The sequence below is a fragment of the Pagrus pagrus genome (assembly GCF_965226575.1).
Source record: "Pagrus pagrus genome assembly, chromosome: 9".
NCBI lineage: Eukaryota > Metazoa > Chordata > Actinopteri > Spariformes > Sparidae > Pagrus > Pagrus pagrus.
This window is the reverse complement of record NC_140193.1, coordinates 5,773,680-5,795,852: the sequence shown is the minus strand read 5'-3', so window position 1 is coordinate 5,795,852 and position 22,173 is coordinate 5,773,680. Positions and strand designations below refer to the sequence as shown.

The window sequence follows — 22,173 nt, the reverse complement described above, 5'->3', positions numbered from 1 at the left end:
ATGCAGTCCTGAAATAAGTCCTCCATTAATGAACGTTATAATGTTCTATTTTTGTTGAAACTGTTTTAAAGAGGTGTTTATTCAACTTAATGGTCATTTTGGAGGCTGTAGTTTGATGTGCTGTTGAATAGTATTGATAAGGTGTGTCTGTAGTATTTAGTCTAACCTTGTTTATATAAATGGGGACACTATAACCTTCATGATGGTTAAAATAATTGGGAAGAAAATAGGTTGCATTTGTGTTATCTAGGAGTATAAACTGGCGACTGAGTGTTTTTTATCTCCTTGACCCTTAGTTTCAGTTACTTTGCCTCAAATAGCAAAAATACTGTATTTGTTTTCCACGTAGGTGTTTTGTATCGTTGCATTCAAAGTGTCGACAGTCCTGAGTTTGGAGAAGCTCCACAATAGTTCCTATATTTAAGAAAAATGTTTTCGGTCTCTGTTTTGCTAACTTATCTGCTAAACGTAGATTTACAAGTCAAGTTTTACTTGAAGAATCCAACAACACATTTTTACAATCATGACTATTGTGGTGGTTATTTTGAATGTTTTTTATATTCCTGAAAAACAATCCATTTCTGTGAAATGTGAATCGAAAACATTCAGGGTCAGACTAACTCTTATCCTGCTTTTCTCTGACTGCCGTGTTGTTGGTGAAATTCAGGTCAGGTTTTTGGCCAGCAGTCCCTTTATCCGGATCTGCACCAAATGTTAATTGGCTTTATTCTGGGCCATCCTTCATCCAATATTTCTAGAAATCTGTGAAGTAATTTTTGTGTAATCCTGCTGACAAACCAACCAACCAACAGACACAGGCAAAAACATAATTACATTTACATGTTCTACCCAAAGACAGTCTAAATAACAGACACAGCCTCAAACCTGCAATCTTTCAAATGGCCAGCAGGAGGCGACTCCACTGGTTTCAAAAAGAAGTCTAATTGTATGTAAGCTTATGAGAAAATGACCCTACTTCTCACTCGATTTATTACCTCAGTAATCAGTTATTTAATGAGTTTATGGTCTCACTCGCTAGTTCAAAGTCTTCTTCAATACAGCGTGATGTTCATTTTGTACAATATGGTTCCATTTAGTAATTTATATGATAAAGCAGAGTAAAGACGTGTGAAACCTTGTGACTGTCTCTACCACGGCCTGTCCTCACATTCTCAGTCAGATCAGTTATTATCTCCTGAATCTGTGAATATGCAAATATTGTTAATTTCAAAACCTCAGTCAGTTAGTTGTCAGTGTTTGTCTGCTCTAGCTGCCAATTTTCCACATCACATGTGTGGAAGTTGCACATTGAACCACGACCGGCTTCGAAACTAACTAAACTGTGGTTGAAGGTGAGCCCAAAGAAAATTCCCCCCCCCTTCAGCAGATTAATGTCAAAACAACCTCTACGTGTCAAACCCTGCACATACATCATCCTGCACAGTAAAGGTCAAACATTCAAACAAAAAGCAAAGTGAGTGCAGGTGGATTTTAACAATATACTCTTAAAGTACAATACAGAAAATCATTTTTTAACAGTGCCTTCATCGTGCACTGGACTCCGACATGTAAAAGTAGCTGTCGAGTTACAATGTCGCAGTGTCCCGGTGATGTATTCAGAAACTCAGAGACTGATTAATTCCCTCAGTGAGAAGAAGCACACACTAAATCCACAGTGTGTAGTTTGTATCTAACTGCAGGAATCGGAGTTAACTCCACAGCAGGTCACTGAATGTGCTGCATCAATTATAAATATTATTACATTTCTTCCATACCAGCAGCTGGTAGCTGAAGATTAGTCATGTTAGTGCCGATGAATGGAAGAAAACATCATGGACAACTGCAGTTGGGTATACAGTAGATGAGGACAGTGACCTGGATTGACCACTGAGGTGTTTCAACTTTACTTACTTACTTAAACTTAATTATTATACTGGTGTGATTCACCTGCTGGAACGAAACAAAGCACAGGGTTTAAACTACAATGTGATATTTATGTCATTTTTTATGCTGCTTGTTTAATTATTAAGGTCACATGTCCTCTATCCATCATTTCTGATTGAATCAACAGAAAATTAGATGTTGAGGACGCACAAGCTTTTTTTATTTATATATTTATTTTTTTCATGGCCGTGTTAGCTGAATTGCTGGTTCACATAAATGCCAGGCTGAAAGACAAACCATTACGTAAGCCATCATAAATGGTTTGTTATTTGATCAGAGAACAAATAAATATAATTAATGCATGTCAGATAACCTTGTGCTGGAAGGACTCTATCATGAGTCCAGAGATTTACACAATGTATCATTGCCTGAATGATGGCTTATTAAGCCATTGACTGAGTCTGTGATCCTTAAGCATTTCCTTCTTTGGCCTGATGTAATCCGTATTAGCCCTGAATGAACCCTGAATTTCTTCCTGACAGCCATATTTTCTGCATTTGAACTTTACATTAGTAAAGAGTCCTCCCAGGAGCTTTTCAAACATTCACTGTATAAAATGAGGAGTAGCTGAGAAGTGATGCCAATGCAGAAGTGCCTTAAACGTGCAATCTTTCCAATGGCCAGTAGTGTTGTCATGATATTGGATTTCCTTACTTGGCTACAATAAAAGAATAGATAGGGTATAGATATAGGTATTCTATGCCATTTTTGATACCATGTGGAAAAATTGAAGGCAGAAAATGTTCGATTTTATTGAAATCAAAATAATAACGAGGCCTGTGTACCGTCTGTTTAGCACAACAGCATCTAAGTTAATTTACTTCTGACCATAGTCAGAGGAGTCGGGGGAGGCGAGCCCAGAAATCTGCTGGTTCGGCCGGACAATACTGCCAAAAATGAGTGAAAAATGTATCCATATATCATCATTTTTGACAACACTAATGGCCAGAAGGTAGGCAACTCCACTGGTTTCAGAAAGAAGTCACATTGTAGGTAAGCTTATGAGAAAATGTCACTACTTCAGACTTGATTTATTACCTCAGTAAACAGTTTCCTAATGAGTTTATGGTCTCAGTGGTTAGTTTCAGGGTTTCTTCAACACAGCATGATGTTCATTTTGTAAATTATGGTCCCATATAGAATAAAACAGACGATTAAGCAGGGTATGCTTCAGGGCTTGACTTTGTGATTGACAGTTCATTACCATGGCGCGTCCTGGTGTTCTTGGTCAGATCCAATCAGGGTTTTCTCCCCAGCTTCAAACTCTCTTCCAAAAAAACAAGATAGCGACAACCATAATGTCCAACCCGAGGCTTCAAAACAGTAGCTGGTTGATGTCCAGTGGGTTTGACACTTGTTTTCAATGTAACGGGGACGTGTCAGCACATGAACTTACAGGGGTTTGACACAAAAGCATGAACACTTGATTGCACAATATAACGAATCCCTTTACAATCACCTGGCAATCAGTACCATCATTGTTGACCTTATAATATTCAGTTGTTCCTGATCAGTCTGTCATAGGCTGTGTTGTTGTATGAAAACATTGAATTGCAGGGAGTTTGTGATATTTTTGGTCCATTTCCTCAGATGTGCTGCAGACAAACCTCAAGTGAGAATCTCTCAAAGGACACACTCCCTGTTTCTATAGCATTGCAACATCTTGCATAGCTCTCTATTGCACTTTATCCTGATGTCGAACAGTGGTAGGTTTGTACCCAGATGGATTATTGTAATTTTTATAATACCTCATCTCAAAGTGGAGCCGTCCTGTGAGCCCTCAGTAGACGTGTGGTTTAGGTCTTTCCTGCGCCGAGCCCATTTGAAGTTGTCTTTTGCATGATGGAGAACTGTGCATACCCAGCAAATTCATTGTGTGTCATTGATTGAGCACTGCAGTGAATTAGGCTATTGCCTGCTCGCTGCTTGTGGCCCTATAGAAAAATTGTCCACTTACAGCACAGCACTCAAGCTCTGAGACGTAAGAGCCTGAAGAATGTTAAGGAGGGATGACCGCAACACTTAATGATGCAGGTTTAAAAAGACAGTCTTTTAACATAGGGCTGTTTTTATTATTTTGTAGTAGTAGTAATATTATATCACATCTAATAATAGTGACCTTGTATTCTGCCTGTTTTTTCAAAAGTGCTGTACACAGCGAGGTGAAAAACAGCAAACAGCAAAACAGAAAGCATCCAGATAAAAATGGAAAACACATTAGACAGCAGCCAACAAAGTGTTTAATTTGGTTAATCTGGGGGAACACATTTCCTTGCAGAAGGCAATTAGTAGCGAAATGTAGTTTCTCTGAGAGCAGCTGTACTCGTGTGCAGAAAAAGCTTCTAAAAATAGTTTCAGTTTCAGCATTTTTAAAGGTGAAGAAGAGTAAATAATGGTGGAGGACTTTAGAGAAGTGGAGTACTTGTTTTCTTAGGAAGCATATCGCGTTGACATCAAAGACTGCGGAGACCCTTTATCACCCGCACGCCGGGGTTCACGGTAGAATATGAGATAAACAAGGTGGAGATAAAGAGGAATACAGCTGTTAGCGTGTAGATAAGGAGAGATACTTCGTGATAAAGGTTGAATACATTAAAAACATCAATAAATCCAGAAATTACAGCAGTGTGCCAGACGTCTTCCTGTGCAAGTTGTTGGTCTCTTCGTACACAATACACAAAAAACGCTGCGAATATGCGCTCTTGGATGCCTCTATGTTAGATAAAACATGATAAGCTCTCTTCCAGTGGACAAAACGTGGTGAGGTGCCCTCTTTCCACTATCAATCTGTCATGACTTTCTGCTTGAGCTGGTGCCCTTTTTATTTTTTCCACCCCTGCCCCTGAAACATCCTGAGTCCGCCACTGTTTATACCTAATTTTAGATATGCCTATGGACACAGACAGAGCCCTCTGTCTGTTCTCTGGGTTCATGTCGTCTGTATTTCTGCAGATATTCTTAAAGCTCATGGATATGTACCGATGGAGCAGTACCTCTGGAGTCGTGGGGGGGCAGCGTAGCAGCGTAGCCAATAGATCAAGTGAGACACGACCACATGACAAGAGGTTTATTTTTTTTATAATATGAAAATGATATAAAATTATATAAAATGACGTTAAATTATATCAAATTTAACTACCATATTAAGGGACTATAACTGAAGGCAACATTGCCAGCGAGCTGAGTCATAACTTTGTAATTTGCTGCTGTTGTGAGCTGCTCACCACAAACTGTGAGGCAGATAGGAGCCATTACTACTCCAGAACCTTTTCCTATTGCTGAGGAGTGAGCCTGTTTTGTTCACATTGTTTCCCTTCTTTCTTTTTTTTCCCTCCCCATGCTGAACGATTAACCATTTATATCTGTCTACTCTGTTTAATTAGTGCAGGTATCTGTGGGCAGCAGCTTGTCCACACACTTGCCAATAGATCAGGTCGGATTTTAAACGAGGCTAATGTGAGATTCAAGTTTTAGCAACAAGAGAAAAACTTTGGGATCGGTAACGGGTGACATATTTCATATACTTTTGCATGCTTTAATTTACTTTAAAAAAAACCACAAGTTGAAATACTTTTACTGCAGGTGACAGCAGGTATATATGGCTTCCTGTGGCTTGTACCCAGCAGGGGACTGAAAACAACAGAATATCCATTTTGAGAATGACCTGACCCCACGATGCATGATGTGACAGCAGAAATACAAAGGCAGCTATTACTAGCAGCAGTAGCTGGAGTGTAACATGCATGAAGGACGCGAGACCTTCCTCATGTGCTAACTGGCACAAAGCACTGAGCAGCAATGCACTCCCCGTCTCCAGAGACTTTTCATGCAGTACAGAGTGACAGAGATGCATTGACACTTGTCACGCTGTCACCTCTTGAATCTTCATCCAACACCTGACAAGTCCACCACACAGACTGACCTTCAGACGCCACGATGCATCCTCACGCCCCAGTGGTTAATCTGACCCTGAGAGCACTTGTAACTGCCCACACCTTTCCGTTCGCTCTATCTCAGTTGCCATTTTATGCAGCAAAGAGGGAGAAAGATGTCATTGTAAGCCCCCACACCTTCCCCTCCTTTTAATCAGAACAGTGTGTGCTGACGCCTTGAAAAAAAAATGTCAGCCTACCTGCCACGCCGCTGTGTCAGCCCTCACCTCCTCCTCCTCCTCCTCCTGCATTCCTCATCCTCTTTCTTTCGAATTTACAGTTTCTTAGCCCTCTTAGCGGCAAGAAAAAGGAGGACATAGATTGTCCTTCTATCAACTTTCATTCAAGAGCCCCACTAGGAAATTGATTGCACTTTGGAGGAGACTGTTGCAAGGTGCAAGCAGGGGATAATCTCATTGCACAGCTGTTAAGTAAACTTAAAAGGAGGGCAATTTAAATAGAGGAAAAGTCTCACAGTTTTACCATGCAGAGTCTGAAAAGTGAAGTCACCATCCCTCTGTTCCAGCTGTTATTGCCCTCCATCGTTTCTTTCCCTCCATCAAACTATTATCCACAAGAGTAAAACATGACTTCCTCTCCATGTCAAGAATGTGCCCATTGGTTTCCATGTAAATAATATGGTAGATGAGCAAACATCAGCAATCACAATTAAGCAAATGCGGAGCGCCAAATTAACACTAATTAGAATAGACTTTGAATCCATCAAGACACTTATCCAACAGCATCAATGTAAACAAAGTCATTAGCATACTTGTGCAGAGGACATGTTAAACTTGATTCACATCGTTTGCACCTCCTAAAAGCCCCGATTAACGCAATCAACCTAAAGGAATTGAGGAGCCTCAAGGTCACAGTCATGCATCTTTTGTCACCAGATTCATTAACGGGGTGATAAGCCGGTTATGAATGGGAAATGAAGAAAGACAATGATCCTTAATCAGCGGGTGATTAAGAAATGCAGGAAGCCATCAACGACCCGTTGTGATTTCTGATGCACTGCTCATCTTGTGTTGAGGTAATCATCAGAGTCCCGAGCCTTTAAGTTAGTCATGAACTGCACATGCAGTGGTGAGTGATAGTGTCAAGAATTAAACTTAAAATACAAGTGAGGTTCAGTTTTAATTGTGTCTGTGAAATAGTTAGAACATTTCTTCTGTTAATTACCTTTACTTTTTTCTGAATTTTACACTTTGACGTATTAAGATGGACAACATGCTCGCTCTAAGGCTGCCCCCTTGTGGCTGGCTGCAGTAAAGGTCATAAACTCCTCCCCCTCGATGCAAGCCAACACATCTCATACCTGACGACTGAATAAGGTCGATAGCCAGATACTCCCAAAATCACACATATCATCATTCCCAAAACAACATCAAAAGAGTTGAGTCTGGCAGGATCCTGATTCTGTGACTCCACCACCTGATGACCACTGTGCACACTCTGGCCCCAAATGAAGTCACCAGTCCAAGATGGCAGCACTCGTAAATGCGATAATTTGGCTCAATTTTTTGGTACAACAGGTGGAATTGGAGATGTATCATCTGTCTTTATATATGTCAATGATTTTACCCTGGAAATCCAATCCAAGTCAACTAGTTGGGGTCTGGTAAGAGTTTCTTCACCATCACATCTAGAGTCTGCTAACCCTCGATGTGGACGATGGATTTGGCCTCAATTAACCAATTCAATTAAGATGTTTGACAGAGAAATAGCTCTTCAACAAGATCGTGAAGATGAACGTATCACACAAAGGTGGGCTGCCTTAAATTCTACGCAAAAAAAAAAAAAGTTGTCATCATCATCATCTGACAGCTGCACTATGCAAAACTGGAGCTTAAAAAACATACACAACACAAAAACATACTGATTTCCGCTCGCTGCTGCTGTTGGAGTTGCTGTGTGTTCATTAATTGAAAGAGCTGACTGCTGTTTGTTTCATCAGCGCAACAGTTTGCTCACTGACAACTTTGTGCTTCAGCAACAGTTGACAGTGATTAATTGGAGCACAGTGTGGTGGTTTTGACAGCTGTCATGTTTCAAAAACTCATTGAGAATCAACATTGGAAGCAGGTTTAAGGTTTGTTCAGATTCTTTGCCAAGCGAGTTTTAGTTCCTGTATTTTATGCAGAAATATGACTGATGGACAAGTGAATGTTTGTGGTCAACAAACAGCCAATATACAAGGGATGTTCACACAACTACCTGTTTGTTTGTAACTCAGACTTCCAGTGATCTCCAAACCCTCTCAGAGGCTCAGTCCAGCATTGTTTTATTATTCATACGAGTGTTTCTTCTTTTATTTTGTCAGCCTTGGTCACAACTACAAAGACATACTGAGGATTTATCTCCACTTTAAAGTTGCTCTGTGGAGTTTTTCTTGCAGCAGAACAAAAGTTTACATTCAGTTTTTCTTACCACCAAATATGAGTACAGATTCCTCATTAAAACTTTTGCAAAGCTGATTTTCTGAATATTTTAGATCGTGCAGTGTCTATATTCATGTTAATTTGCCAGTTTAGCTGTATCAGTCGTCTTCCTCACCACCCTTATTGGGTCATTATGCTTCTTTGTGCACCGCTGCCACTGACTGTCGCTCGGCCGAATAACATTAAACCGGCAGCGTGGAACTTTGCTTATCTGATTGCACATTTGCGGTCCAGTTCATGTCAAATTTGTCCTTCACTCAGTCAGAACACACTTTCGGGAAGTGGACCTAATGACTAAAGGGTTACAGGTTTAATAAGCAGAGCTGCAGGACAGGTGGGAGAGTGAGAAGCCTCATTACGCCTCGCCTAATGTCGGCTGTTGATGTTGATGCATAACCCCCCCAACTGTTCCAGTGGAGCTGCTCACTGACCAACAAATCAAAACTGGGATTGTACTTTTTTTGCCAGGCACGTGGATATTTAATTAGAAAAACATGTGTTAGGTGTCCAACTTTATTGATATTGTTATCTAATTTGAACTTGTACCATGTAAGACTATATGATGTGGACCTATTGTGTTTTCCATCTAATAGGGGCAGTTACAGGTCATCTGCAAGCTTAGTTTTGTATTCAAAAATAAAAAATTCAGTGTGTTGAAACTCCTATAGATCAATGACAGACGCACTTACAGAGCTTTTGACTGTTTTGGAAAGAAATTCAGACTGTAACCTTTCAAAAGAGCCCAAAACCATGACTGGGCTCCAAGTGGGTCAACAACAGCTTTGGATTTACTTCGGGTGAGACCGGGACGGATGTTTTCGGACAGTTTTACATACATTTCCACGAGATTTAACCATGTTTGTAGTTGATTATGTCTTTGCTCTACCTTATTAAATGAAACAAGCTATTCAGACTTACTTATTAAGTGAGCTGTTTGTGTCATTTCAGATAAATCATGGATGCACACCCCGGAGGCTCTGGCCAAGCATTACATACCCTACAATGCCAAGGTATGTTTCACCATCACACTGTTGGATTATCGGAGCTTTGTGACTGTATAATACCTCAAACAAATAACAAAAACCAGAAAGGCATTTATGCTGTTAAACAATGCTGGGGAGCTCAAATCCCTTCGCTCTGTGGGCTCCACCTCACTGTTAATTCGTTTGCTGTCTGTCAGGGCAGCTCTCAGGCCAGGTGTTCCATGATGCATTTCCCCCCTGAGACAACCGGGCCTTTCATGACCGCTGACAGCAGCTTCACTCCTTTTTAATGTTGTGGTTTTTTTCAGCATTACCCAACATCCTCTGCCCCATTACATCATCTCCAAGTTACATTTGGAATAACATGACAATGATAATTTGGGTGTTTTAATGGTGGGTGATTTTACTTGGACACCACCGCTGCTTTAGAATGAACCGTCTTATCTCCGCTGTGAATATTGGTGTGTTTATCTTCCCGAGCAGCTGTTTTCCCCTCTGCGCTGTGATGAGTGGAAATCGTCCTTGTCAAACTTTTAATTTGAAAGTTGTTCCTGTGTTTCAGCACTTCCTGATACGCTCACTTATTAACGTGTGTGTGGGTGTTTTGTGTAAAGTGACTCACACTTCTGTCAAAACCAGTCAAAACTCCCGGTCGTGACATGGGAATAACTCAAAATGAAACACTTTTTAAAAAAAAAAAACACTTCTCGCAGGAGGACCGTCTCACTTCCCCCGTCCGACCGGTTTTCTGCTTCATTTCGACAAAAGAGCTTCTCTCCTATGAGGCTCCGAGTCTGACAGCCGACATCCTGAACTTCAGAAATGTTTTAAGCTGGAACTCCAAAACGACCACATCACCTCAAAACTGCTGAAAACTCCTTTGGCTGATTGAAGCCGAGAAGCAGGGAGAAACTGGCAGAGGACACATCTCTAAAATCATAGCATATTGTCAGCTTTCACTGATGAGTCGCCTGTCTGGCTGAATTTGCTGAGATCTGAGTACTACCACTCATCGCTGAAGGAAGTGGAGGGAGCGAGACAGCCACAGTGATGAGATTGTTCTCGGCCTCTCTGAAGCGCTCAGAACTGTTGAAAATAAGCTTCTTTTGAGCTCGTTAGAACGGAGACCGGTCCATTCTTTGAATCTTTTGATCCATTGATTCAACAAGGTCATTTTGATTTGATGACGGGACTAAACTACTCTCAGTATTGTCTTCTTCTTTTGAACCCAAATGTTCTCCTCCACTCTTCGCCTGAACTAAACCCAACATGAAGCATTGTTTCGGCCCATGCCTGCAGTAGAAAGGAGGATTGTACTACGAATGAAAACACTGAGGTCATGTTGTCTGTACTTTTCTTTTCTTTGGAGTTTCAAAATAAAAACCTTCTTTTTCTCCTCTTTGACTACATCCAAACAAAAACATAAGTAAAAAAAAAGAATTCAGAATCAGTTTATATTCTTATAAATCTTCATGTTGGAAAATAACCGTTCATCTTTTAGAACTGCAACTTATTATTTTCATTATGCATGAATCAGATGAGAATTTTATTATTAAATGGGCTTATTGTTTAGTATATAAAATGGTAGAAAATAGTGGAAAAGCCCAAGGTGATGTCTGAAAAATTGCCGTACTGAAGAAACAGTTCAGAGCCTGAAGATAATTAATTGAATGTCCAAAACTGAGGAAAGGATTCTCACAATGAACAAGCTGACAAGCTTTTGACTTCCAACCTTAAAGTGTTCCAGGTGCAAGACACCAAAAGTGAACAAAAAACTTGACTGACCGTGAAAAAATTATGTCATTTTGGAAACCGTACACACAATTCACACCCTCAGCAATGCAGCCTCCGTGCATTATATATGAAATACTTGGAAACATATTTAAACATTTAATTTCCCAGCCTTATACAAATGCTGCAGTCTACAAATACACACTACTCCCTTCCTGAGGATGCTGCCATTGGCGTGTGATGTCAGACAGCTGCTTTACTCGTGAAGTCGGGGTTGATAAATGTGACAGAGTTCACAAGTAGCAATTCCGACTTCGAATGGCGTTCCATTTTACTTTTAGTGAAGTACTACTCCGGTAAGAGGATTTCCGAGTTGTCTGGAAGACAGCGTATGTTTTGGTCTTAGACTGTTGGTTAAAGGGGTAGTTTGTAAGATATGGCCAGGACTTCAAAACATTCAAAAAATGAATTAAAAAAATTTAAAAACTAAAAGTGTTGACGTTATGTCAAAGACGTCTCTGTACTGTTTTGCAGAGATGTCGGCTGAAGCCGGCCCCTCCTGTCTCGTAATACCACTTTACAACTACTGCAAGAAGCAACAGACTGGCAGCTTCTGAGTTTCAGCTTCGAGATGTAAAGGCAGCAAGTTTGCTACTTAGTTTAATGAGTGAACTAAAAAATGTCACAAGGTGTCAAGAAAGGAGACATTTCTACACCTATTGTCCTTTACTAAACAGAAAAATACAGTCTGGATAAGACAAGCTCATTAACTCACCTCAAGCACAGTACAGAGACATCTTTGACACAACATCAACACTGTTGTTTCTTCAGAAACTGTTGATAATGCAAATTTTTTGACTAAAGTTTTGGCAATTTCTCACAAATTACTGCATTAAATGAAACAAACCATTTAAAGTCATTTCACTGGACTGTGGGGAAGCGAAGCAGACATTTTTCACTGTGTACTTTACATTTTATTGACAAAACAATGAATCCAGGAAATAAGCGATAGCCGCATCTCTAATTAAAACACGAGGAAACCACTTACGTGACGAGAAACCTTCCGCCTCTGCATTCACCAGGGAAGAGCAGATCTGCAGCTTCATGTTCACGTCAGACTGTCATTATCAAGTCACAGCAGGACCTGTCAGTCCAGGTGATGTGTTCTTGTTGTGAATTTAATTAGCTTTATGTTCACTGATGTGACAGTACAGTCATCACAACTCATCTGTTCCTCCGTGCTCTGCCACTCAGACAAGTCGACATGTATTCGACTGCGGTACAAAGCTGCTACTGGGGCTTTTTTTTTGGGCGCAGCTTTAATGAGTTTCTGCTGACCGCCGTAATCAACAAATGTTATTGACCTCTGGACGGCAGGAGGAACGAGGTGAGCGTCTGCGCTGACCGGTTCAGTGAGTCTAACATGAACAATCAGATCTCCTTCAGAAGTCACTTAAATTGCACGTGACGCAGATCCTGCCCTTTAGATATGTGAGAACCTTTCAATTAAGGAGGAGCGAGCTGTGCACAGACAACGAGACGCAGTCTGAGTGCAGCTTTCAGTGAACTTTTCAGAGCTGCCACAGGGTTGACATATTTGTGCATATTTTATGTGTGATTTTTTGGTTTTTTTTTCATTCGAGGGTGCACAGTCCCCTTTAAGCTCAAGTGTGAATCCTTTTGGGAAACGAGGGGGCAGGGGTGGTTCGTTTTTCAGCTGCATGCACCAGTTGATGGATGAGCCTCCAGGCTTGGTCTGCCTTGTGAAACGTCCCCAGTCGTAGCCCAGAATGCACTGGTCAGGAACAAGAGCTTCTCCTTTCTATTCTGGGCATCTGTCAGCGGCGCTCTCAGACATGTCCTGAAGTGTGTAGAGTACATTTGTCACACCGGAGAAGAGTGCTGACACTTTCTTATAAAGCTTCAATCTGGTCGTATTTAGCCATTGTAGTGTTGTCCACCTGGACACTGACTGTTTTTATATTTATATTTAAAAAAAATGCATTTTTAATTAGTTACAAGTTTGAAAAATAAACTCATCTTTAGCTCTTTTTGTTAAATATCATTAAAGGCACAATGTGTAAGAATCCAATCCAATTCATACTCCAAGTCATTAGGTGGCAGCACATCACCAGAACAACCGCTGACTACTGCTAACTGTAGCTGCAGTTAGCTAGGGAGCTCAGTCAGCCGTGCAACTAGTGGCCCGCACTAGGATCTCAGGGCATCATGGGAGTGTGTGTGTTAAACTGCCAGCACTGGAGCTTCAGACCAGGACGGGCTGTGGCTAGCTGGTTAGCATGATAACTCCAGTAGATACCTCTGCAACACCATACACTGATGTCATAATGTAAAATATGCTATTTCTTCCCATTATGTTGATAATTTTAGGTCATTTTTTAAGTAAAATAATATATTTTGCTTCTTTTAAGTGACTCTTAAGTCACTTAAAAGGTCTGACAGACTGTGAAGCAGTCTGTCAGATCCGTCATTGAGAACCAGAAATACAAGGACACTGGACATTATCAGAGCCGAGTCATGGAAAGCTTCACACAGATTTTTGCCTTGTCACAGAGACCATCCCCGTCCGTCTGCGCTGCTGCGTCCCAGAGGGGGAGGCATTGTTATTTTTGTTGTTCCCAACCTTTAAGGAGCTGACACCGGTGTTTATGAAGTCTGATATTGGACCAGGCTTCACACATTAAGCTCAGGAGGCAGTGGAGCAGTGTGTGTGACTGGAACAATTGCTGCTGCTGCTGCTGCTGCTGCTGTCGCTGCCAGATGGAAAGCACCGTGTTCAGGCTCAAAGGTTAATGGCTCCATCTGTTGGAGGACGGCAGAAGTGCTGCCCAGAAGTCTGTCCGTCCTTGTGCATTATCATACGTGCATTCCTCACTTGTATAGGCAGATGCTTCTGGGTTAAGCAGTTGAAACTGTATGAGACGGTACATTCATGTCTCTGAAGGACGTGAGCATGAATAATTTAAAAGTGTTATTGACATTTTTTTTAACTCAGAATAATAAATTCTAGATGATATCGACTCAAATGTCATCTGTGATTGGTATGCTAATGAAAAGGTGTTCGTCTTCTTCCTCTGACCCACTCCAGTGGCAGCAAACACTCTTCTCTCTGCTTGTATTTAATCATCATATCTGTCTTTGCTGTGTTGACGTCCACATCATAGATTTGTTCCCTTGTTTTTGTTCTCGTTCCAGTTCCTCGGAAACACAGAGGTTGAAGCCCCCAAAGGCACAGAAGTTGTGAAGGATGCGGTCCGAAAGCTAAAGGTAAAAGCCAGTCCTCGGAGCTGGAGCCGTAGCCTAAAGGATAGAAGAGTGTCCTCGAATTGGATTGCAGACTCGGATCGGGGGGAGGTGGGAGTGAGTGACAAATGCTCCCCTCCCTCATCAGTTACCAACAAGGTGCCCTTGGAGTTTTTTCAGCTCCCCGAGTGTGGATGCCTATAAGTGCTGGATAAGCACAGCCGCCGTCTGCTCGGTCGACCTTCCCCCGGTGGATGTAGAATTCAATAAAAAGGGATGTTTATCTGCCGTGAAACCTGTTGTTTTCCTACTCCGAGCCTGAATCCTCCAAGCATGACAGCTTTTTTCGTGAAATACCAACACGCCATTTTTACTTACTGAGTCACATTATTAAAGCAGAGGTGCTTTAGTGTACCCCGACAGAGCTCAGTGACACATCATAAAATCTCTTGACACCTAATATTCTCCACCACTGGTTTCCTAGTATGAAGTACATGATCTAATTAGACGCTGCAGACTAGATTTGCATAATAATGGGCTAAAAAAAAAAGATTTCTTGAACAATATAATATTTTATTACTAAGTTACATAATGAAATGGAGTATTTTTGCCTCTTTTAGCTCGTTGTTTTGGTTTCTCGGCCCACAGATTCCTCTCTCATAAACGTCTCTTCCTGTACTAAAGCTCTGGTAACCTTACTTTACGCTTCAAGGCCAGATGAAAGTAAACATTCGACTTATAATTCAGGTGAATGCTGATGTTGCTCTGTGTCTGTCAGATAATATGTAAATAGTTTGTTGTTTGCTTCAACAACCCGAGAGGCCAAAACGTAAATGATTGCATTTTTAACCTTGCTTTTAACCTGCATTCACTGACTCTTTTGCTCACTTTGGGCAGTGTAACAAGCTGCACACATATAATTTGCATTTTTAAAAAGTTGATGCGACCAACATGTTAGCCAACTCTACTTTCAGCTCGTCGAAAAACACAGCTCCTGAGTGAAGTATCTGTGTTTTTTTTGAAAATGTTCCACATTGACCTCTGTTTCCTTTCAAGATTCTTGGAAGTTGGGTATTATCCAGCGAACGAGCCCACTTTTCTACCAGTTGTGGGCAGAACTATAGTAATAAAGGATTTTATTCGCACAGCAGGTCAAAGAAAACCTGCTTTTTTCATGTTCTGAACCGATTTAGTGTGCAAGAAGGACCATCTTTGAAAGAGTACAGCATTTTTCCATATAGAGCATATACAAGGACATTGGACTCGGTTCAGAATTAGGTGCAAGAACCAAAACGTAATTAGTTCATGTTCACCAGACAATCGCTGACTTTGTCTGACATTTGTGCTGAGCAGGTAGCGCACAGATGGGAATTTACTGCCTGCCTAAGAACGATGTCGACGAAAGCAGTGAGACTGAATCAAAACAGGAAGGTTTCAGGCCAGAAAACCAAAACAACGAGCTGAAAGACACTAAAATGACCCAAAGATTACACATAGTCACTGCATCTGTGATTAATATAAAATATTTACTAGCGCAGCATTAATACTTAACCCATGATGTTTTTATTAACATTTCTGCATTTTTGAAATTGTTACAAGAATTTGTAATTTATTTGTTTTTTGAAATTCATTAATATATTTTTGTGTAGCCCGCTTTATTTTTTGTTTTTAATCTACACATCTCAAACTTCCCATAAACTGCCGCCTATCAAACCCAAATTAATCAGCGTAATTATCAAACATCACAGTCTCTTGCTGTGCACAGAGTCCCATTGTTTTCCAGCCATGGCCGCAACAGCTGAAGGTCAAAGTTTTCCCTACTTCATGGACCTTTTTCCAGTCAGAGCTTGTAGTCTGACCTCACTTTGTCATTACAATCTGCTGTAAAATGATCTGATACGTAAATGGCAAAAAAGACATATCATAGCATCATCTGCAGACCTACTATCATCAAAACCCTCCGTGATTAGAAAAAAACAAACAGTACCACACATGCTATCATGCTATCACATGAAATAAACAGATTTGACAGGGTGTATCCCGGTCGTGCATTTAAAGGTTGAGGTTGAACTTGGGGTTTAAAGGTGTGAGTTCAACATCAGAGACCAGTATTCAAGTCCCGTTACATCACCAAGAGTCAGTGTTGGTTTTCTTTTACCAGGAAAAAGTCTTAGTTCCCAGTAAAATGCTCAGCGGGTCATTTTGTAAAGCGCTGACTAACAGCCTTATTTGTTCCAGGCCTTAGTTTTTGGTCCTCAAACATCCCTGCTGAAAGACACTTAACCTGAGTTCCTTTCAAACCCATCACTCCTCAACATTAATCAGGTTTTACTAAACTAGCAGTGCAGCCTTCCTGCATGGGAACACGACCCAGAGAAAGATCTCCTTTCTCACAGCTTCTCGGTAATGTGTCTGAGCCCGCTGCTGCCTGCTGGCCTCCCCGTCTGTCTTCTCCTGCCAAGAGTTGAATCTGTGAGGCCACTTGTAGGGGGGAGGACTGTTTTCCCAAACCCATACCTCCATTGTTACGTTACATTTGATCTCCAAAAGCCTGTTTGGAGACCGAGGCTCCATGGTTACTCTCCCAGATACACTGGCAATTAGGACAGGCTTTTCACTCCAAAGATCATGCGAGGGGAAGAAACTGTCGGCTGTGCAAAAAACGAAAATTGAGAGGCGGTCCTCGAAGGCATCGGCCCAGAGTTATGGTCAAATATTGTAGCCTTATATCACTTAGAATATAAAAGCCGGTGTGTTTTCAAGCAAGTTAAATCACCCTTAGAGTTCACTCCCCCGCTCTGTGTCTGCAAGCTGCTGGAAGGTAAATAAGTTGAATTATAGAAGCTTTACTCGAGGCCTTACAAGGACTTGATTACAACTGAATGCATCATTTTACTGTAAGCCTCGAGGTGCTGTAGTGTTGGAGGCTGTGAAAAGTGCTGCGGTATCTCACACGCACTCTTTATCTGTCTCTCGAGGTTTCACTTTGAAAGTGAAATTGGAGGAAAGTGTTACACAGCTGCAGATTTAATCCTCCCTCGTTCTTACGGCTGTGGTGGATACTTCCTAAACTTCCACCTCTACATATATTAAAAATCTGAACTACTCGTAAGGCTGTTATCAGCTTCCTGGAAGTGTCCTCACACAGTGTCTCTCTCACTGACAGTATTCACTCTCCTTTTTAACCGACTGCCAGCTCCTGTTAGTATTTATGTCAGTTGGCAAAATAACTGTGAAAGACTTAAATTGTTTTCTTGGCAGTGCTTGAAGGAGTGACACCGTGGATGAATCACTGATCCCTTTAATTTCCTCGTTAATCTTCTTTAAAACACTTTAACCTTAATGCTGGTATGTTCTCTGCTCTCTAAAGATCCCATACTGCCCTTCTGAGTCCAAAGCATATATGTGTTTTATAGGCTTTTACACATTTTATTGACATTAATCTACTTTCAAGTTTTACAAATTGTCATAAATATTTTTTGACAGCTTCACTAGTGCAGCGCAATATATCAATATTATGTCTTTATCGTGAGAGGAGACTGTATATTGTCTTAAATCACGATATGTCATAAAAAAGTGATGTTATTTTATGAACTTAACAGACTGACTTTACCCACTTAGTCATTATATCCACATTACAGATGACTATTCATTGTGTTAACATTTATATTGTAGGAATAGTCTTTCCTACAATATTGTCACAATATCGATATCGAAGCATTTGGTATTGTAATATTTTGTGCTTTTGAGGAGATTTTAAAATATCGAGCTCCACTGTATCTCCTGTATCGTGATGACTCTATCGTGAGTGGACACCTGGCGCAGTTTCCTCCGGCTCGACAAACGTTTTTAGCCTACTTTAGCCCGTTGTTTTGGTTTTAAGGTCGACAAACTTCAGTCTTTGGTTCAGTCTCGTCGCATCGATTATAAATATTCTCGCAGGCAGCAGTTTCCCATGAGAAAAAAGACAAAATGAACGAGTAGCTGCTGAACATAGAAGAGCATTCAGCAGCTATAGCACCATAGATTTTACTTAGGAGATGGTGGAGACCAAAACAGAGCTAAATGGAGAGTGAGGATTGGATTTTTACATGTCAGATGGGCAGAAATGTGGCTTCAAATTAATGGTAACACTGTTGAATATGTAAATAGGCAGTTGATTGTTAGCTTGCTTAACTTTTTAAGGTGACTGTTTTAAATGAGCAGCTTTGACGACATCTCTGACGACATCACTCACCCCTAACGAGGTTAGGGGTGAGTGATCTGACCGAGCTTGAAGGCTCCAACAATCTGCTTTTCAGGGGCATTGTAGACATCATGGTGCTTTACATAACCTCAGTGATCAGCAGAGCAGAGCCACGTGAACCTACTAGAAGATGTTGATGCTGAGATGAGTCACACTGTAGCTCGCAGCATGGCAGAGCTACAGTCTATGTCATTACCATGTGCTTTTTTTCTTCCTTGTGACTCTCAGGGTCTAAAACTAAAACTTCTCTGTTTGTGCTTCCTCTCATTGACAGTTTCAGAGACACATCAAGAAGTCAGAGGGACAGAAGACCCCCAAAGTGGAACTGCAGATCTCCATCTACGGCGTGAAGATTCTCGATCCCAAGACGAAAGTGAGCCCAAAAATATTTGAGTTTTATCGTTTCGGCAGGTGCATCGCCACCCTGAAGCACCCAGTGCACGTCTCACCTGAAGTTACGCTGACAACAAACACCATGTAGAGAAAAAGAAGTGATTTGGTGTCAACATTCATAAAGCTGGTAAATAATGAATGCCTTGTGTTTGTGTTTTTTTTTCCAGGAGGTGCAGCACAACTGTCAGCTGCACCGGATATCCTTCTGTGCCGATGACAAGACGGATAAAAGGATATTCACTTTTATCTGCAAAGACTCCGAATCCAACAAACACCTCTGCTATGTGTTTGACAGTGAAAAGTGTGTAAGTGTCTCCTGCTTCCTTTTTTTGTTTGCAGTGAAATAAATATGAAAAACGCTCTCGGCAGAATGCAGAATCGTTTTATATGCTGCATTTTTTAAACTGTGTTTCGACCATGAAATGATCGTTTCAGCGGTAATTAAGCTGCTGTGACATTCAGGTTAATATGGTCATCAAGTCTTTGCTCCCCTGCTGCAGGCGGAGGAGATCACTCTCACCATCGGTCAGGCCTTCGATCTGGCCTACAAGAAGTTTCTGGAGTCCGGAGGCAAAGACGTGGAGACCAGGAAACAGATCGGGACCCTGCAGAAAAGAGTACGACGCGCGTCCAGCCGACTCAGCGCGTCGGCTTTAAGCACCACGCTGACACGTTGATATTTTTGTTAATTAATGCAGGGCTTGTTTTTTATTGATTGTTTTAAATGATCCAGCGTGGACAATTAAACTGTTGATGAAAAATGTCAGTAATGAATATTAATGATAGAGCGCTCTGTTGTTACTGAGCCAATCTGAAATTGAATTACTGTGCACCCTGCTGAAACTGAGGCGCTTCCCCAGCGGTTTTGTTTAAATGGTGATTTATTAAAACATTATTATTAACTTGATTAAATGACGGACAGGCTGAGGCAGCTAAACAACACTGTGACATTTATTTTAAGGACTATTTGGTGTTTTAGCTTCGTGGAGAAAGCTTAAAAACTTTCCACAGAAACTTTGCATGTAATGAAAATGTATCCAGACATTAAATGGTTTAAGGTGAGAGTACGCACAAGGTTCCTGCGAGTCCTCGCAATCCTTGAGAGGAAAACTAAGACCTTAAAAGTTTTTTAATGCAGCCATAAATAGTCGAGGGTCATTGAGAGGCCTTGAATTTATAAGTTTTGTGCAAGAACAGAAATCAAACATTTTTACTGAACGTAATAAAGAGTGTGTTGCTCGAAGTTGCATCATCTTTTGTGGCCTCACCTGCCTGGAAAAGTGTGTGACCACACGCGCACATAGATGATTAAAGTTTAATGATGCAGGTTACGGCAAGATGTTACGTGTAACTTGAAGCCTGCTGCTTTTCAAGAAAAAAATTCTCAGTTTTGAGACATTAATTAACCTTCATCCGTCTCTTAAAAGATGTCATGTTGGCTCGTTGAATTTGAGGGAACTGGTCCTGGAAAATCCTTTAAGAAGTTCATTTTTCACCTTGAAAGTAGTTGATTAACAAAACAATCCCAAACACTCTAACAACGTACTGCAGTATATCACAGTCTGTACTGACATCACAATGTTGTCATGTTGTTCAGTGATAAAAAGAAGGATTAAGTGAGTGTTCCTTTATGGATTAAAAAAATCTCCTTCTCCTTAAAAAAGAAACACAATCACTGAGCTGAAAGCAGACGTGTTTTTAATGAGGCTTTTTTGGGGTTTTTTTGGTTTTTCACAGAACAGTGAAGATGTTGCAGTATCATGAAAATTGTGACCACTTAAACCTCATTCATGCACAAAAATTTGTGTAAAACTCTGCAGTTAAATTGGCTGTTTTCTTCAATATCTGACACTGCAGCTCATTTAGACCTTATTTCAGTGTAGTCGTCTGAAATGACTGAACTGCTTTTGTGTTTGTGCAGATTCAAGAGCTGGAAACAGAAAACTCTGAGCTAAAGCAACAACTTCAAGACCTTGAAGAACAGCTGATGATTGCTCACGTGCCACCGGTAAGAACAAACTGCACCGACACACAAACCCTCAGTTAAGAGACGGAAAGTTTAGGAGGATCATATCTTTAACCCTTAATGTCCTCTAAAGATGTCTTCTATCTCTTTAGGGTAACAGTCTATCAAACCTGCTACGTAGCAGTATCTAGCATGCTAACAGTCGCTAACATTAGCTGATCGGGTGCATTTAATTGCTTCTGAATATAGCTTTTTATTTCAAAGACCAAATGTGGTTTGTTGCATATTTCAAGTCTCTGCAAGACTGAAATAATGTCTGCAGACATTCTTGAACAGCTTATAAATGCGATGTGACTCAAATAATGTATAACTTTATTCATTTCTTTATTTAAACGGGGACAATGTGAAATAAACGTATTGCACCAGACGGAGCACAATGTAAATTACGTGCTCACAATGCAAATATAACAATATAGAAAATAGTGTATACATATTCATATTCATTCAGAGAGGCAGAGCCGGGTCATGGCAAATCATCCCCGTGACCATCTTTTAATTAAAGCTGAACAAATTTGAGTTTGCAACTTTTGAAGTATTTTAAGGGCAGCTGGTTTTTGCTGATATTGCTCCACTGATTAAATTCACGAGCTGCACCTGAAGTTTTTTCGATGACCGAACCTGTCTGGAGGCAGTCGTGAGGGTCTGAGCCGTGACTGAAGCCAAGCAATTACACACCTGATTGGTCTGATGAGAAATGTGATACATTCAGCGCCTAATTGGGCCAAACGCCAGAACCTGTGAGAGCCCGCTGCGAATGCAATTACCCGCACCTCTCCTGCTCTACAACACTCACTAATATTGTGCCTCTCTGCTCATTCTCCTGTCTGCGATCTTTCCTCAGCCGCTGCACATAAACGCAGCTAACGAAGCGTACATGCTGCAGAGGCCCTCCTCTCTCTTCTGGTGTCACAGCATCAAGTCGCTCTCCTGTCTGGAGATCTCCTCCGTCACGCTCACTCCTATGAGCTCGCCGGAGTCCAACCTGTCCGCCGGGCTACTAACTCCTCCGCCTGCCAAACCTGCTCCCCTTCCTCCTAAGCCGACCGAGGGGTGCAGCATCCCGCGGCCTCGCGTAAACACCCTCTGCTTTTTCTATTCTCTGTCCTGTTTGCTCTGTCGCCGCCCCTGAGGCTTTAATATCTCCTGCTTGTATCTCACTTCTGCTCTTACTACTTCTTCTCTGGCCTTTGTGTTAAAATAACTGCGTAGT

At 41.1% G+C, this 22,173-nt stretch overlaps 1 protein-coding gene across 5 annotated transcripts in view; it reads left to right on the top strand.

Annotated features, from left to right (window-relative positions):
* The window catches only part of gulp1a (GULP PTB domain containing engulfment adaptor 1a), a 92,987-nt gene that overhangs the window by 62,517 nt on the left and 8,297 nt on the right, over positions 1–22,173 (top strand). For 4 of the 5 annotated variants that reach the window (XM_084361345.1, XM_084361344.1, XM_084361346.1 and 1 more), the window contains 7 exons: positions 9,269–9,330; positions 14,251–14,322; positions 18,819–18,917; positions 19,105–19,242; positions 19,438–19,554; positions 20,859–20,945; positions 21,805–22,035. In XM_084361345.1, the coding sequence (XP_084217471.1) occupies positions 9,269–9,330; positions 14,251–14,322; positions 18,819–18,917; positions 19,105–19,242; positions 19,438–19,554; positions 20,859–20,945; positions 21,805–22,035 (806 nt within the window). The remainder of the gene's footprint in view (positions 1–9,268; positions 9,331–14,250; positions 14,323–18,818; positions 18,918–19,104; positions 19,243–19,437; positions 19,555–20,858; positions 20,946–21,804; positions 22,036–22,173) is intronic. The other variant, XM_084361348.1, reaches the window with a different exon arrangement.